Source organism: Phyllobates terribilis, unplaced genomic scaffold, assembly GCF_046119375.1.
Source record: "Phyllobates terribilis strain yellow unplaced genomic scaffold, ASM4611937v1 Scaffold_8__6_contigs__length_399053987, whole genome shotgun sequence".
NCBI lineage: Eukaryota > Metazoa > Chordata > Amphibia > Anura > Dendrobatidae > Phyllobates > Phyllobates terribilis.
In genome coordinates, this window is record NW_027362768.1 from 26,753,693 (window position 1) to 26,768,999 (window position 15,307).

At 43.8% G+C, this 15,307-nt stretch overlaps 1 protein-coding gene across 2 annotated transcripts in view; it reads left to right on the forward strand.

Annotated features, from left to right (window-relative positions):
• Positions 1–14,790, forward strand: part of NR5A2 (nuclear receptor subfamily 5 group A member 2) — a 193,295-nt gene extending 178,505 nt beyond the window's left edge. For both annotated transcript variants that reach the window (XM_073642890.1, XM_073642889.1), the window contains exon 7: positions 10,822–14,790. In XM_073642890.1, the coding sequence (XP_073498991.1) occupies positions 10,822–11,069 (248 nt within the window). In that variant the 3' untranslated portion in view covers positions 11,070–14,790. The remainder of the gene's footprint in view (positions 1–10,821) is intronic.
• Positions 14,791–15,307: the final 517 nt, after the last annotated feature.

The window sequence follows — 15,307 nt, forward strand, 5'->3', positions numbered from 1 at the left end:
GCCCCAGGAACCTTCCAACGATTAATGGAGTGCTGTCTGGGCCACAGAAACTTCGAGACGGTCCTGTTGTACCTGGACGATGTCATCGTATACTCAAAAACTTATGAGGACCACCTGAAACACCTGGCGGAGGTGTTCGAAGCTCTGGCGAGTTACGGCCTAAAGGTGAAACCCTCCAAGTGTCACCTCCTGAAACCAAAGGTGCAATACCTGGGACACGTGGTGAGCGCTGACGGAGTGGCTCCCGACCCCGATAAGATCACCGCAATCAAAGGATGGCCAAGCCCTTCCAGCGTAAAAGAAGTGCGGCAGTTCCTAGGGTTGGTAGGCTACTACCGAAGGTTTATTCCCGGTTTCACCAAAAAGGCGGCGCCTATGCAGGACCTCCTGATAGGCCAGTCCCGGAAGGCCAAGAACCAGAAGCCGCCCTTCAAATGGGAAGAGCTAGAGGAAGAGTCCTTCCGCCAGCTGAAGATGGCCCTCACGGGGGATGAAATCTTGGCGTATCCAGACTATAGCCAGCCCTTCATCCTCTACACCGACGCCAGTAACGTCGGGCTAGGAGCCGTACTGTCCCAGATTCAGCAGGGGAAAGAGCGAGTAATCGCCTATGCCAGCCGAAAACTGCGACCCACCGAAAGGAATCCCGAGAATTATAGCTCATTTAAGCTAGAGTTCCTGGCCGTGGTATGGGCAGTCACCGAGCGCTTTAAGCATTACCTCGCTTCTTCCCGGTTCACCGTATACACGGATAACAACCCGCTGACACACCTGGACACGGCAAGACTCGGTGCCCTGGAGCAGAGGTGGATGGCCCGTCTGTCCAACTACGAGTTCACAATTAAATACCGGGCAGGGCGCTCCAATACCAACGCGGACGCCCTGTCCAGGATGCCCAACCTGCCGGACGGAGGAGAAGATCCGGAGGGACTGGAAGAAGTTGAACTCCCTGCGTTCCACCGTCATGGGACTATCCAGTATTCCCACCGGGTAAGGAGTAAGCAGGCTGCTACGTTGAACCCCTTACCTCACTACAACTGGGCGGAAACGCAAGACAGCGACCCTGCCGTCCGACTGGTGAAGGAGATGCTGACTCGCCCGGAGGCTAGCCTGGAATCAGACGCTCCAGAGGAAGCCAAACAACTATGGGCAGAGAAGAGTCGACTGTTCCTTTACAAGGGGAAGTTGTGCCGCAGAATGGTTAACTCCAGGACGCATGAACTACTCTGGCAAGTAGTGGTGCCACGAAGAGACGCAGCCATGGTGATGGAGGCATACCACGACGGAGCTGGACACTTCGGGTGGAAAAAGCTGGAGTTCCTGCTGCGCGAGCGGTTCCACTGGGTAGGCATGAGGGGAACCATCGAGAAGTGGTGCAGAGACTGTGGCCCGTGCAATCTGAGAAGGAAGGACCGGGCCAGCCAGAAGACTCCCCTGCAGTCCATCGTCACCCGGCAACCGTTGGAACTGGTAGCCTTGGATCATGTAAAACTGACCCCCAGCAGAAGTGGCTACGTCTACGCGTTAACCATCGTGGATCATTACTCCCGGTTTCTGGTTGTCGTCCCCGTCAAGGACTTAACGGCTCGAACAGCAGCTAGAGCCTTCCAGCAGCACTTTTGCCGTCCACACGGGTACCCGGACCAAGTGCTGACGGACCAGGGACCTGCCTTTGAAGCGGAGGTCTTCCAGGAATTCTGCAATCTGTATGGCTGCCGGAAGATAAGGACGACACCCTACCATCCGCAAACTAATGGACTTTGTGAGAAAATGAACCAGGTGGTAATGGATCTTCTAAAAACGTTGCCCCTGGAAGAACGCAGTCTGTGGCCTGAGAAGTTGCCCGATCTGGTGGACCTATACAACCACATCCCGGTAGGTTCCACCAACTGTACCCCGGCTTACCTAATGAGGGCAAGACCTGGTAAGTTACCTGTTGACCTGGAAATGGGAGTCCTGACGCCCGAGGACACTTCACCAGAAACAGACTGGGACACAGAGAGGCAGCAGCAGTACCGGAAAGTACAGGAGAGTGTGGAGCGAAGTCTCTGTCAGGCTAGGGAAAGACAAGAGAAGACTTACAACCAGTATGCTCCCGCTGTTCCCCTGGTACCCGGAGAGCAGGTCTTGAAGAGGAAGAGACGGCTCCACAAGTTGGACGACCAGTGGGAGAAGGACCCGTACACCGTACTGCCCTCAAGCCACGAGAACCCGAAGGTCTGTACCATCAGTAAAGACGGAGGGGAAACCACAGCCATTGTATCCCGGGACCACCTGAAGAAGTGCCCCGAACAACTGAGGAACCCTGAGGAGGAACAGGACGACCATCGACCCGTGGAAGAAAGGGAAGATATGGTTAGTACCGTGCTCGGGGACTTCCCTCGGTCTTGGACTCAAGTCAATGGTGCAGTTGTGGTACCCGTACTCACCTTCCTCCAACCATCATCCCAAGAACCTACGGAGCAACGGGTAGAGCTGGAAGAGCAGCCGGTCCAGGAGGCAGAAGACTCCACCCAAGCGGAACAGGAGAATCCACCCTCTGCTTATAGTGAGCCTGCCGTACCCCTAGTGAGACAAAGAGCCGGTAGACAGCTGCCCAGTTTACCCTTGACAGCTCCTACACCCTGTAGTTCAGGGCCAGACAGTCAGCTCCGTAGGTCCACTAGGGCCACTAGAGGCCAGTTACCCGCACGTTGGAGGATCTAAATGTTTAAGTTGTTTTACAATGTTTACCTGTTTATTGTTGCTTGTGTGTAATTTTGTGTTTCTAGTTGTTTTTAGGAGTCTTCGGTGGATTTACCGGGAATCCTTTGTATATAGTTGGAGCGTAACCCAGGATGGACTAGAGACTGTTAAGGACTCGGGGTAGGACAGACCCCTACCTGGTTACGTCTCCCTGTGTTGGTGAAATGGACACCTTTGCTTTTCTTCAAAGACTGCACCCGGTTGCGGACATCCGTGACCATCTTATTGTGTTTCCTTATTGTATTTTATTGTTCTTTGATATACCTTGTTATATTTTTCTAAAAAGTGTTTAGTCCCGGAGTACTAAATTTCACTAGGGGGGAGTGTGACACCCCAGGGGTCTGGTTGTCACAGTGATAGAGATATTACGTCTGAGAGCAGGTGGGAGGTCCTTTGGTCAGGGATCCTGTGCATGCCACACCTCCTGCCCAGCCTTGGGAGGGGAAGAACTTCCCCTGTATAAACCCGGGGCTGAGGCAGGGTTAGTGAGTCCAGGAAGAGTAGAGACAAGAGCAGCATAGGAAGCAGCAGAGTCACAAGGAGTCAGGGGCTGGCAGCTAAAGAGCTCGCCCTGACTAAGAAGATTCTTTACCGGACCCGGAGTCCGAGGCTGTGGGGACTAACTTCTACCCAGCAGCAGAATCCGTCAGGCAGGGGATTTCAGGTCCCCTGGCCCAGAAGCCCGAAGGCCCGGTCACACGCGTGGGACCAGCACCGCCATCGTGGAGCGGAAGCCATTAGAAGGCCCCGAGTCACCGGCCATACGGGTGAGCACCACACGGTACACTCAGGGACGTGGGCTACTTACATCAGCTTCTAGCAAGGTAGCCAGAAGAGTACAGTCAGCTTGGGAGGCCTACAACTACGCCTGGCCAGGGGAGATCCCATCTGCTCAAGGACTGACCAGGCCCCGTTCGCTAGCAAGTACTCCGGGAGGGTCTATCGTTGTTACCAGTAAAGACCCTGAACGCTACCATACCGTCTCTGAGTGGTTCCTGCTACCCCCATCATCCACGTCGGCTGCCCTGAGGCCATACCCCTCCCGTTGGGGGTTATACTATCACGCTGCACCATCCTTCCACCGGCCTCAGCGGTCTGCCCTGCAGCAGCAGCCCCCTGGCTGCATTCAACGGGTGGCGTAGTCATCAACCATTTTCTACCGCTAACAGACTGCCGTCCAGTTTGACTCCCTGGGCACGGACCGGGTCACCGCCACGAGACTACAACCCTAAACAGATCCGGCTCCGGGTAAGCTCCCGCGTGCGCAACGCAGCGCGACACAGGCCCAGGGGCGCGTCATGAAAGTTGATCGGCACTCGTTTATGGCCCTATGTTCTTGGGCCGACAAAACTGTATGGTGTCAGGACGATTGTTAATTTGATTGTTCTGTCCCCATATAGCTTGCATTGTATGGAAGAATATCCCATATTTATACTGGGCAATGTGCTGCCAATAACATTTTTATGGTGGTATGAATGATTCAGTTAGCTAGCAAATCAGCAAGCATTTTACTCATTTGGCGGCTGATTGGCAGCATATTTACAGAAGCCGATGAGTGCTTGCAATTATTGGCCCATTTAAATGGGCCTTAAAGGAGTTTCCCAAGAACAAAGTTAAATTTAATCAACATTTTAATCAATAGATATTGGAATAATAATAACTTCCACAATTGGATGTGTTTAACTAAAATGTTCCTGTGCTGAGATAATCTTATAAATGTGCCCCTGCTGTGTACTGTGTAATGTCTGTGTCTGACTGTACCGGAACATGGTCTGATCATTCCATAGCTCCTGGCTGGGGAGGTGGGTGAGGGGAAGTATACAGACATTACAACACGGTCAGACACAGCCGTTACATAGTACACAGCAGGGGTACATTTATAAGATTATCTCAGCACAGGAACTTATTTTTATTCCAAGAACTAATAATTAAATTGTACTTTGTTTGTGGGAAAACCCCTTTAAATTCACCTAGACCAGGGGTCTCAAACTCGGCTGGGTATATGGGCCGCACATGGAAAAAATTTGAATTTGGGGGGCCGCATTCTTTGTTCAATGTGACATTTTTAGTGATACCATTTTTTTTGTATACACCTTTTGAACATTTTTGCCGTGTTTATTTTTTTATGGCTTGGGTCGTTATGGATGTGGCGATAATAAACGTGCACTTTTTTGTGTTTACTTTAGTTTACATATAAAACAGCATTTTTAGTGCCCAATATTTTTTCATGCTTTATTTTATTTTTTATTTTTTTTACAATTTTATTTCCCCCAATTGGCCACATACAGTAATATTGTCTTACAATTAGCATCATATAGTAATAATGGAAAACATCTTGTAGTAATGTTCCCCATCCAAGTCCCCATCTTGTACTAATGTGCCCCATCCAGGTCCCCATCCTGTGGCTATGTGCCCCATCCAGGTCCCCATCCTGTGGCAACGTTCCCCATCCTGGCGCCCATCTTGTACTAATGTGCCTCATCCAGGTCCCCATCTTGGGGCTATGTGCCCCATCCAGGTCCCCATCCTGTGGCAATGTTCCCCATCTTGTGGCTATGTGCCCCATCCAGGTCCCCATCTTGTGGCTATGTGCCCCATCCAGGTCCCCATCTTGTGGCTATGTGCCCCATCTTGTGGCTCTGTGCCCCATCCAGGTCCCCATCTTGTGGCTATGTGCCCCATCCAGGTCCACATCTTGAGGCTATGTGCCCCATCCAGGTCCACATCTTGAGGCTATGTGCCCCATCCAGGTCCACATCTTGTGGCTATGTGCCCCATCCAGGTCCCCTCTTGTGGCTATGTGCCCCATCCAGGTCCCCATCCTGTGGCTATGTGCCCCATCCAGGTCCCCTCTTGTGGCTATGTGCCCCATCCAGGTCCCCTCTTGTGGCTCTGTGCCCCATCCCGGTCCCCATGTTGTGGCTATGTGCCCCCTGTGCTGTTCTTCACACACATAAAATAGAAAAAAAAAAAGATGATTCTCACCTGTCCTCCGTTCCCTCGGCGGCCTTCCTGCAGATGTGGCCCGCAGGCACCACAGAGTCCGACCCCTTGACGATCCCGACCTGGTCCAGGAGGAGCCGCCGACAGCAGCGCTGCATTGCCGCACAGAGACTGTCTCCCAGCACAGCATTTTCAATGTCAGCCGCCGGCCAATCAGAGGCCAGCAGCTGACATCTGCATATGGCAATGACGTCATACTCGCTGCGCCGACACGCAGATATCAGCTGCTGGCCTCTGATTGGCCGGTGGCTGGCATTGGAAATGCAGTGCTGGGAAACAGTCTCTGTGCGGCAATTCAGCGCTGCTGTCGGCGGCTCCTCCTGGACCTGGTCGGGATCGTCAAGGGGTCTGTGCCTGCGGGCCGCATAAAGCAGCCTCAGGGGCCGCATGCGGCCCGCGGGCCGCGTGTTTGAGACCCCTGACCTAGACCTTAAATGTTCTCACCAATCTCAGTACCATATTCCTATATTAGTATTTTTTTAATTATTACTCCCTGTTACTTTCTGTAATATACCTTACCGAGATTTAGGATGCCTCCATGCATATTTGGATGGCCGTCTGGTCCAGCTAAAATCAGAAAGTTTGACATGACATTAATTTAATGCATACAGCTACCTTATAATCTGTAGATCATTTAAAATCCAATACATAGCCTTTAAAGAATGACTGTACCAACCAAGTACAGGCTCTTGATGATTCATGGCGGGCCAAATATCTAAATGCACCTTCCCACCTGCTTGTTTTCCCCTTATCTCCACCACCCCTCTTCTTTGATTGACAGGTCTGGCTTCATAGAGCCAGAGAATGGCGGAGATAGATGGAAAGCAAGTAGGCGGGAAGAGGTATATCAATGATCGGCCCTGCCGTGAAGCACCAAGTTGCTGTATTTAGTTTGAACACTCATTCTGTGCTGACAGAGCCCCTTTAAGCCTCCATCTCTGGACCCTGCACTAGGACATTCTCAGCAATAACCAAATGGGAGAAGCCACCAGGGCATGCTAGGTTTTTGGAGCCCATGGCAAGCTGAGTAAAACTACAGGCAGGCACATAACTATAATAGATGCCGGGGTTGCAGTCGCATCCAAGCCCTGGAGCCTAAAGGTGCCCACCAAGTTCCTATAACCCATATGAGAACACCAATACTATTATAGTATAGTTGGGGGCCTTTTGGACATTTTGCATTGGAGAGCACAAGTTTTAAGTTACACTACTGACTGTACACCTGAAAACCTTTCCTAAGTTAATTATGACATTAGTCAAACTTTACACACATCCACTCCACTAGACCTTTTACTTGTCTGGACAGATTTTCTCTGGATAATTTTATTTGAATCTAATTTATTTACTACACGCAAAATAAAATTGCTGGTTAAAGCCATTTATTCTTCTTTGATGTCTTTCCAGATCCCAGAGTATAATAAATATAGGGGTTCAAAAATATTGTATTCACCTGTCCTAGCATTTCACCTCTCCAGCTTAAAGGGGTTGCCCAGGCTTTTTTCCTATTTGGTGTGTGTACCTAGGCTGCAGAATGAGTTTGTAATATACTCCCTGTCAGCATTCTGCATTGTTGCCTAGATACCACACTTGGGGATGTAACCAGCTCTCTCCTGATTCTGGAGGGGCTGGACACACCCCGTCAACAGTTTTCCTCTGTATTTTAATGCTTGAGAAAGGCCAACTATGGCCAAAATGTTGATTTTTTTTGTCTTCTAGTTATGATTTGAACTAATTTGGAATAACGATTATGCTGCCCTGGGTGTCGTGCAGTAGGAATCAGCTGTCAGGTTCCTTATTATGTGGCAAAATAAGATTGTAAGCCTTAGCATCATATATGACATACTGCTATCTCCAAATCACTCTGTAATGGCGCAATGTGGAAATAAAAGCCATTCTATCAATTCTATCAATTTAATGCAACGATGAATGACAGAGGTGAGAGGTAACAGCCAATGAGTGTGTAGTGGGTGGGCAGAGGGCGGAGCTGGACACTGAGGTCTGGGGCGGGCTAGCTCTGACTGTGAGCTTTTGAAAAAAAACCTAGAAAGCTGACTGGTCTGGTAGAGCCAGATGTGAACAAATTGGGTGCAGGAAATGAAGTGAAATTCAGGTGGAATAAAAGGTAGAAGTAAAAATATTACAATACAGCACAGATTAGCTTAAAAAATGTGATTTTGGGTCCAACAACCTCTTTAAAGTCTTCTCTTTCATCTCCAGTCTTCTCCATTCTTCAGCGCGTCGGGTGGTCACTAGGACTCATGACACACGTCATCCCACCAGAGGCACTGAAGATGGAAGAAAAGACTGGAGTGGGAGGGAGTTAGTGAGGACTGGATGATTAGATGCAGTGTTAGAACATGGGAGAGGTGAGGTGGGTATAAAATTTTTTATTTTTTAACCTCTTTTCAAATCTACAAAGAGTCCAGCAAAAATTGATTGAAGCCAGCTATTTTGTTTGCTTGATTCAAATGAATCAAATCACAAAAAAATGCTGGTTCTAGTAGATCAGAATTTTTTTTGTGAACTTTGAAGCAAATTTAAATCACCTTAAATCAATACGCTCATCTCTATTAATTACCACTTTCTGCTAAAAACAGAAAATTCACAACCAGCGTATTAAATTTTCCTTGTTGATTTATACTTTGTCCCACGCTACAATACTTTAGAAGGTATTTCACCTCCGTACTATTGAGTCCTCAATAATATATGTATCTGTCACATGAATTTTTATAAGAAATGTGGCAGAAAAACTATTTAAACTTCGATGAAAAATGTATCTTTCAGTGTTCTGAAATTTTTACAGATTAGCTGTGTGACTTTATAGTCAGTGATAGCGGAATACATTGTAAACAGTATATGGTCATAGACTGAAAAAAAAATCACTTAGACATTAGATCTTAAGTGCGTCGCCTGTACAAATATGTTTACAAATGCAAATGTCTTGTTTTGGATGCGGTGTCACTTGACTGTGCTTAACCAATGAAACATGACAATGTCCTTGATTCACGATCGTCCTATAAGAGGTGACACTTTAACCTTCCACTCTGCTCACCTCGGATGAGGATATATTGTCTATTCGATATAAAAATAAAAATTCATGAGAATCTTCTGCAAGGTTAAAGGCCAGAAGTCCATCTATTTTCCACTGATGATCAGTCACAGAGATATATATTTTAGGAGGAGGTGCCTTGTGAAGATCATTTTGCTCTCCAGCTGAGTGTAGCAGATGGTTCATTAGCATAGTCTTGGCCTGTCCCAGGATTTCGCTATCATTTAGAAAAATGTCTCACAGAAACAGGACTTCTTGTCTTATTTTATTAGAATTAACGGTGTGACGGACTGGTTTCTAAATTCACCTTGGGTCAGAAAAATTAATCCAGAATGATATGAATTGTTCAGTGCTCTGGTTTAAAGATAGGAAGGACTCTGGAGACTCATTAGGCGACCATATATTATATTCTTGCTCTGAAAATCTACAACCTTTGTGTCACTAAAGGGTTTGACCTTGTTCTATTTAAGCTATCCTTGATTCTGCTTGATTGAAGTTTTATAAAGAGTTTCTAATGGTAACATACCTAAGCTATTTTGTGTTTCATTATAACTCTCGGTATCCCATAAGATAAGCACTATCAACAATTAATACCAACCACTTCATTATTGGGAACTTCACTTTGCTGGGAGTAGAAATTACAGGATTTCATGCATTTAGTTATGAGTTATGTTTCTCATAGATATGTGATTATTCACAGGTAGAAGTTGTTATACTTAGCTAAGAAAATGAGTCACAAGTGAAGAAATATAGACAGTGATCACTTATTAGCACTGAAAGGTTGTGGCTTGTCACTTATTACTATATATAATGCATAATATATACACACAATATGTATTTTCTTAGTGACTAAAGGGGTCAACTCATCATAAGCCTATTACGGCATATGGACAAAATAGTGGGAGACACCCACCTGCTAAGCAGGGCACTGAGACACCAATAAGAAGTGCCTTCTGCTCTGCTGGACCATGTCCATCAGCGTATTATATTGATAGCCTTTCATTTGTTACACTGTATGTAATTCTACATTTCCCTTTGGCAAAATTAGAAATTAAAACAAAAATCGCATTACTCCCTGAAGAAGCTATGTAGCGAAACGAGCCTTGTAATAGTGATGAGTGGGGCCAGGCCATATTATGCAATTGGGTGAGAATAATCACTGTAGCATGATTATTCTTTGTCAATATTCATTTTTATTGCTATAACTTCTACTTTTCTATTATATAGTTGATGTATACCTCTCTAATGATTATTATATTGTGGTATATTTAAATGGTGCAATAAATATTTAATTATTTCCATGATCATGTTTAACAATTATTATTTCTTCAAAATCATATATTTAAAATTTTCCTGGTTCCCCTCCAACTATTATCATATCCCATCAAGTTACATGTTTTTATTGTGTGGCGAATTTTTTTGCAAAATGGAAGATTAAATATTGCTAATGTGTCGTTTGTAGCTTTATCTGATACACTTATCTGATACCGTTATCTGAACACTTTATCTGATATTATCTCGATTATGTCTCCAAGCTTTGTTCATTCAATACATGAGATATTTTCATATTTTATTATTAATTGGGTTTTCATTTAAAATCTTCTGACTGCTGGGGATCTCTGGAGCCCTGTTCTCAAATTTTTCCGGTTGTCTATGATGAGACAACCCTCATTTTCAAAATAGTGTCTACAATACATGAAATATTACTACTATAAGTCTTCTATAATAATTCATATTAATCAAATATGTTGAATCTTGACCGAAAACTGGGTTAAATGATGGTGTCCATAAAAGTATAGTCCATGTGATAAGAATGTGTGGTAGGTCGCCTGTTTGGTTATGGTGGAGTCTCCATCTGATGGCCATTTACCACATATTCATAGATAGTAAGCTTTTAGAGTCAAGGCTCTCACACCACTGTTGTCTGTGCAGAATATGTTGGCACTATGTAAAAATGATTATTAATCATCTACGACTATAATAATGAAGTGTGCTAATTAGTGTCTTTCCTATTTGTGCTCTAGATGTGAAGAACTTGGAGAACTTCCAGCTGGTAGAGGGAGTTCAGGAACAAATCAATGCGGCTCTTCTGGACTATACCCTGTGCAACTACCCGCAGCAAACAGACAAATTTGGGCAGCTCCTGCTACGACTACCAGAAATCCGTGCAATAAGTTTGCAGGCAGAAGAATATCTATATTATAAACATCTCAATGGTGATGTGCCATGTAACAATCTTCTCATTGAAATGCTTCATGCAAAAAGGGCCTGACCTCTCCCGAATTCACCTTGGATTTCAGCACAAACCTTGACAAAGATTATTTAACTTTAAAGACATTTAAAAGTCAAAAAAAGGTATAATAATCACATTTCTTAATAGTAAATATGTGATGCATCAGGGTATTTGTATTTTCAAACTGTGAATGACATTACACATACTCCCCAAAGGATTCTGCACGGGACACTGCCTGAACTCAACATAGCCAAATGGGAGGATTCCAAAATGGTCGGTCCATTGCTTCTAAAGAGAGATAGAAGACAAGGCTGGAAAGATAGAAAAAAAAACAAAAAACGAGAACAGAACAATTTCTTAAAAAGCTACTTAAACCCTTAAAGTCATTATATAGTTAAACCGAGTATGTCTATGCATTTCCATTTTGGAGTGTTTTCTTTAAAGGTTGGCCAAAAACAGAATTCAAACCAAAAATATGTTCATATAAATATCTAGAAATATATGGATCTAAATATCTGCATGTGGAAGACTATACATTTGTTTCATGGTGGCCTTGCTGGAGAAGGGGCAAAATGCACAGAGATGCTCAGTATAACTGTAGAAAATAGGGCATCTGTCCTTATAGGCTGCCTAAGGTCAACCTCTATGGTTAACCCTAAAACACCATTTTTTTAATGAATCAGAAGTTGTTCATTCAGTGGGAGAGATGCTACTGTGTTGCTCATATGTACTTTGCACTGTGTTCGCTGTATTACTTATTGTTACAGGCTGTTTGTTAACAGTTATGGAGATGGCAGTGCTTGCTCTTTCTCTTTCCTTAATGCCATCGAGCCATCACAAATCAAACTCATCATTGTAAAACAAAGAACAAAGTTGTGTGTATATCATGTTGTGCTCGCAAATGTTCAATACCTGTATTGAAAATATTCCCATTGTGTCACTGCTACATTGTGACAAGACTTTCCCTATGATGTTTTACCTTAGTGACAACATTCTTCACATTTAGATTTCTTTTATTAATATATTAGTAAGTTTACTTTAATCTAAATGGTACTAGTGGAACCGGGCAGCACTAATTGTGTATTTCCAAACTAAACCCCAAATTGTACTGCTCATTTACATAATTAAGTTAATGCTCTCTGCTTTTTGGTTCAATTCACCTTTAATTTGTCCATATTTTGTAATCGTTTTTCTGCATTTTGTCATTTTCTGTTCAACTTTCTAAAAACTCCTATACAACCTGTGGTCATGCAAGTGAAGAAAACTCATTTACACTTAAGGTGCCCATATACCATAGCTCATTCAGCGGTCTCCCGCCTTCTCCATTCTCATGAACGTTTTGCTTGGCTGAGCGTTCATGTTTTCACTATGGGGAGAGTGGAGTCAATCGGTCCCAATACACACTAAATGGTTGACCGGTCCCACCGAAGTCGACGGGTTTGGCAGACTCTAAGGCCTCATTCAGATGTCCGTGTTGCATGTATGTATTCTATCTGTGTTTATTTCACAGATACAACACATACACATTATAATCTATAGTGCTATTCACTTGTCCGCTTATTTCCGACAGCACGGATGTAAAGTCTGTGGGTCCGTGAAATATACGGATGGTACCAGTGTGAATTCCATGTGCTGTCCCGTGTTTAACATTGCAGAGTATAGAAGAAACTTAGTCATTTATTTATTTCTATATTCATGCGTAAAAAACACTGATAACACTGATGGTAAAAATGGACACATGGATGACACACTGATGGTAAATACGTCACACAGACCATACCCTGATGCGCAACACTGATGACATCGGTACCATTTTGTTCAAGTACATGTTTAATTACAAACGTGTGAATGAGGCCTTATGTGTACAAGACTCCCAAAAGCAATATAATAAATAACCTTTACAGCATATTATAGACGTTAAAAGATTTGTCACCATCTTATTTCTTTTCAATGGTTTCATTTATTAAATTAAATGCCCAATGACTGCCACAAGTCTGCTCTGGCATTTCTGTGATAATGCTTCCAATGCTTACCCTCTCCCCCAAAACCCACCCCCAAAAAACAAAGATGCCCATTTTGGACTAAATTTTAATTCTTTAAGGAAGGATCACTTTAGATATATAGATATATTCTTGCAGATGGTTCTCACTTTCTTGATCTGTGCAAATTTACCCTATTGCAGGCATATCGAGGCTTCCAAACAAGATGTGTAAATGGTCACCGGCACTGTCCCCTCTAAAAACTGTGTGTTTTGGAAAGGACATAGTAAAAATAACAAATTAATGAGGATTAACTTGCACAATAACAGCTCTACCTGAGTGCAAAGTTTGGAGCTTTTAAAACTTATCACAGCTCAGATGGAAGAGCGGTCGCTGGCACATCCAGACATACCTGAAGTGAAAGAACCTGAGGGAACCGTTCTGGTGGCTTCAGACTTGTCTTCCAGCCAGATATTCACTTTACTGAAAACCATAGAAAAAGATCTTCATTCATTCTGCTGAAAAACTTTTGGTATTTGTAAGAAACCTCAGGCAGCTGTGATAAGTTTTTGGAAAGTGGGAGTATCAGAGTGTGGCCCCACACTATAGTTTTTAGAAAGGGAATAAATTACTACATAAATTTTCTCCAGTTTTGATCAATCATGTGCCATAGTGTATTTGTGCCTAGAATCATACCTGGTACCTACAGATCTAGAGGTATTATCTCAGGACCGCATTAAACAACAATTTTTTCCGAAATAATCCAAATATTCTAATAAGAAAAGAAAATATTAGTAGAATAATACAACACATTGATATCTGCAAATATAAAGTATGGTATGTAATAAGTAGAGGTGAAAATAGATAAATAAGAACAACTACATAAGTAAATACATTCTGTATGACTTGCTCATGGTAATGAGTACATGGTATGCAATGTTAACGTCCACAATAGGATAACATCTATTTTGCAGTTAGTCTAGTGCAGTCCTGTCATATCATCTCTTGGTCTGAAGAAAGGGCCGGTCCAGGTCCCAGAATGCATCATCTGAGGTTGTAAGTGACGTGTTGGCAATACCCTAGTTTCAATGCTTGATGCCACCTGCATGGGATAAATAGCACAATAGGTTTTTCATTCTATAGACATAATGTAACATTCCTATTTTTGCACTAAGGGAGTTTATCAGAGATTTGTGAATTCCATAAACAATTTTCAACAGAACCAAGAAAATTAATGAAAAGAAAGAAAAACACTTTCAGTATTAAAATTAAAAGGAACCTGTCAAGCGATTTATGCTGCCCAAATGGCAGCCTGAAGGCACGATTACTGCTAGATATATCACACTTTGGAACGCTCCGACATTTCAGAGAAAATACACTTTGAAGATCCGGCTGGACACCATAGCAGGTCCCTGGCCGGCTTCTCCTGGCACCACTACAGGTGATTGATGGGTCTCTACCTCGTGTGTACGTAGGGACCTGTCAATTATCTCTAGCAGTGCTGGAAAGAGTCGCCTGGGGGCAGTGCCGGACTAGTCTCATCTCTGGATATGGTTCCCAGCTCGATCTTCAAAGTATATTTTTTTCTGGAATGCTCAGGACGTCGTACAGCCAGGCCGTGATTCATGCTGCCCGAGGTTTGGGGTTGCATGAATCATCTGACAGCTTTCCTTTAATCCAGTCCCATTTATATGTGACCACCCAGCTGTTTCTTGAACATGAAGAATTAATCCATCGTATCTGGTAAATATCTGAATGTATAAAGTGATATAATAAGAAATTCACTTATGATCAGTGTTTATATCAGTGATGAACCAGCAGTGACACCAGGGGGCAGATATTGACAACAGAACGGTAGATAGGACCATTTTCCTGCTAATTTGATGACATGAGGGTGCCAGCCATAGACCACCTCAATCATGGCTCAATGTAAAATGCCGCACTGGCGTGCCACTCCATTGGCGACTGTGAGACATAAATGGAAATAGATATTTCTTTTAAGATGGCAGTGTGTCCACTTGCCTGCTCCACTGCACTTGTGGTGTATCCACCCTCCCTGCAGTGTCATTGTATGGAGTTGAAATATGTGGTTTATTAGCTTTATAGTAAATTCCATCACTCTACAATATGGTACAGGTGCATCTCACAAAATTAGAATATCATCAAAAAGTTAATTTATTTCAGTTCTTCAATACAGAAAGTGAAACTCGTATATTATATAGAGTCATTACAAACAGAGTGATCTATTTCAAGTGTTTATTTCTGTTAATGTTGATGATTATGGCTTACAGTCAATGA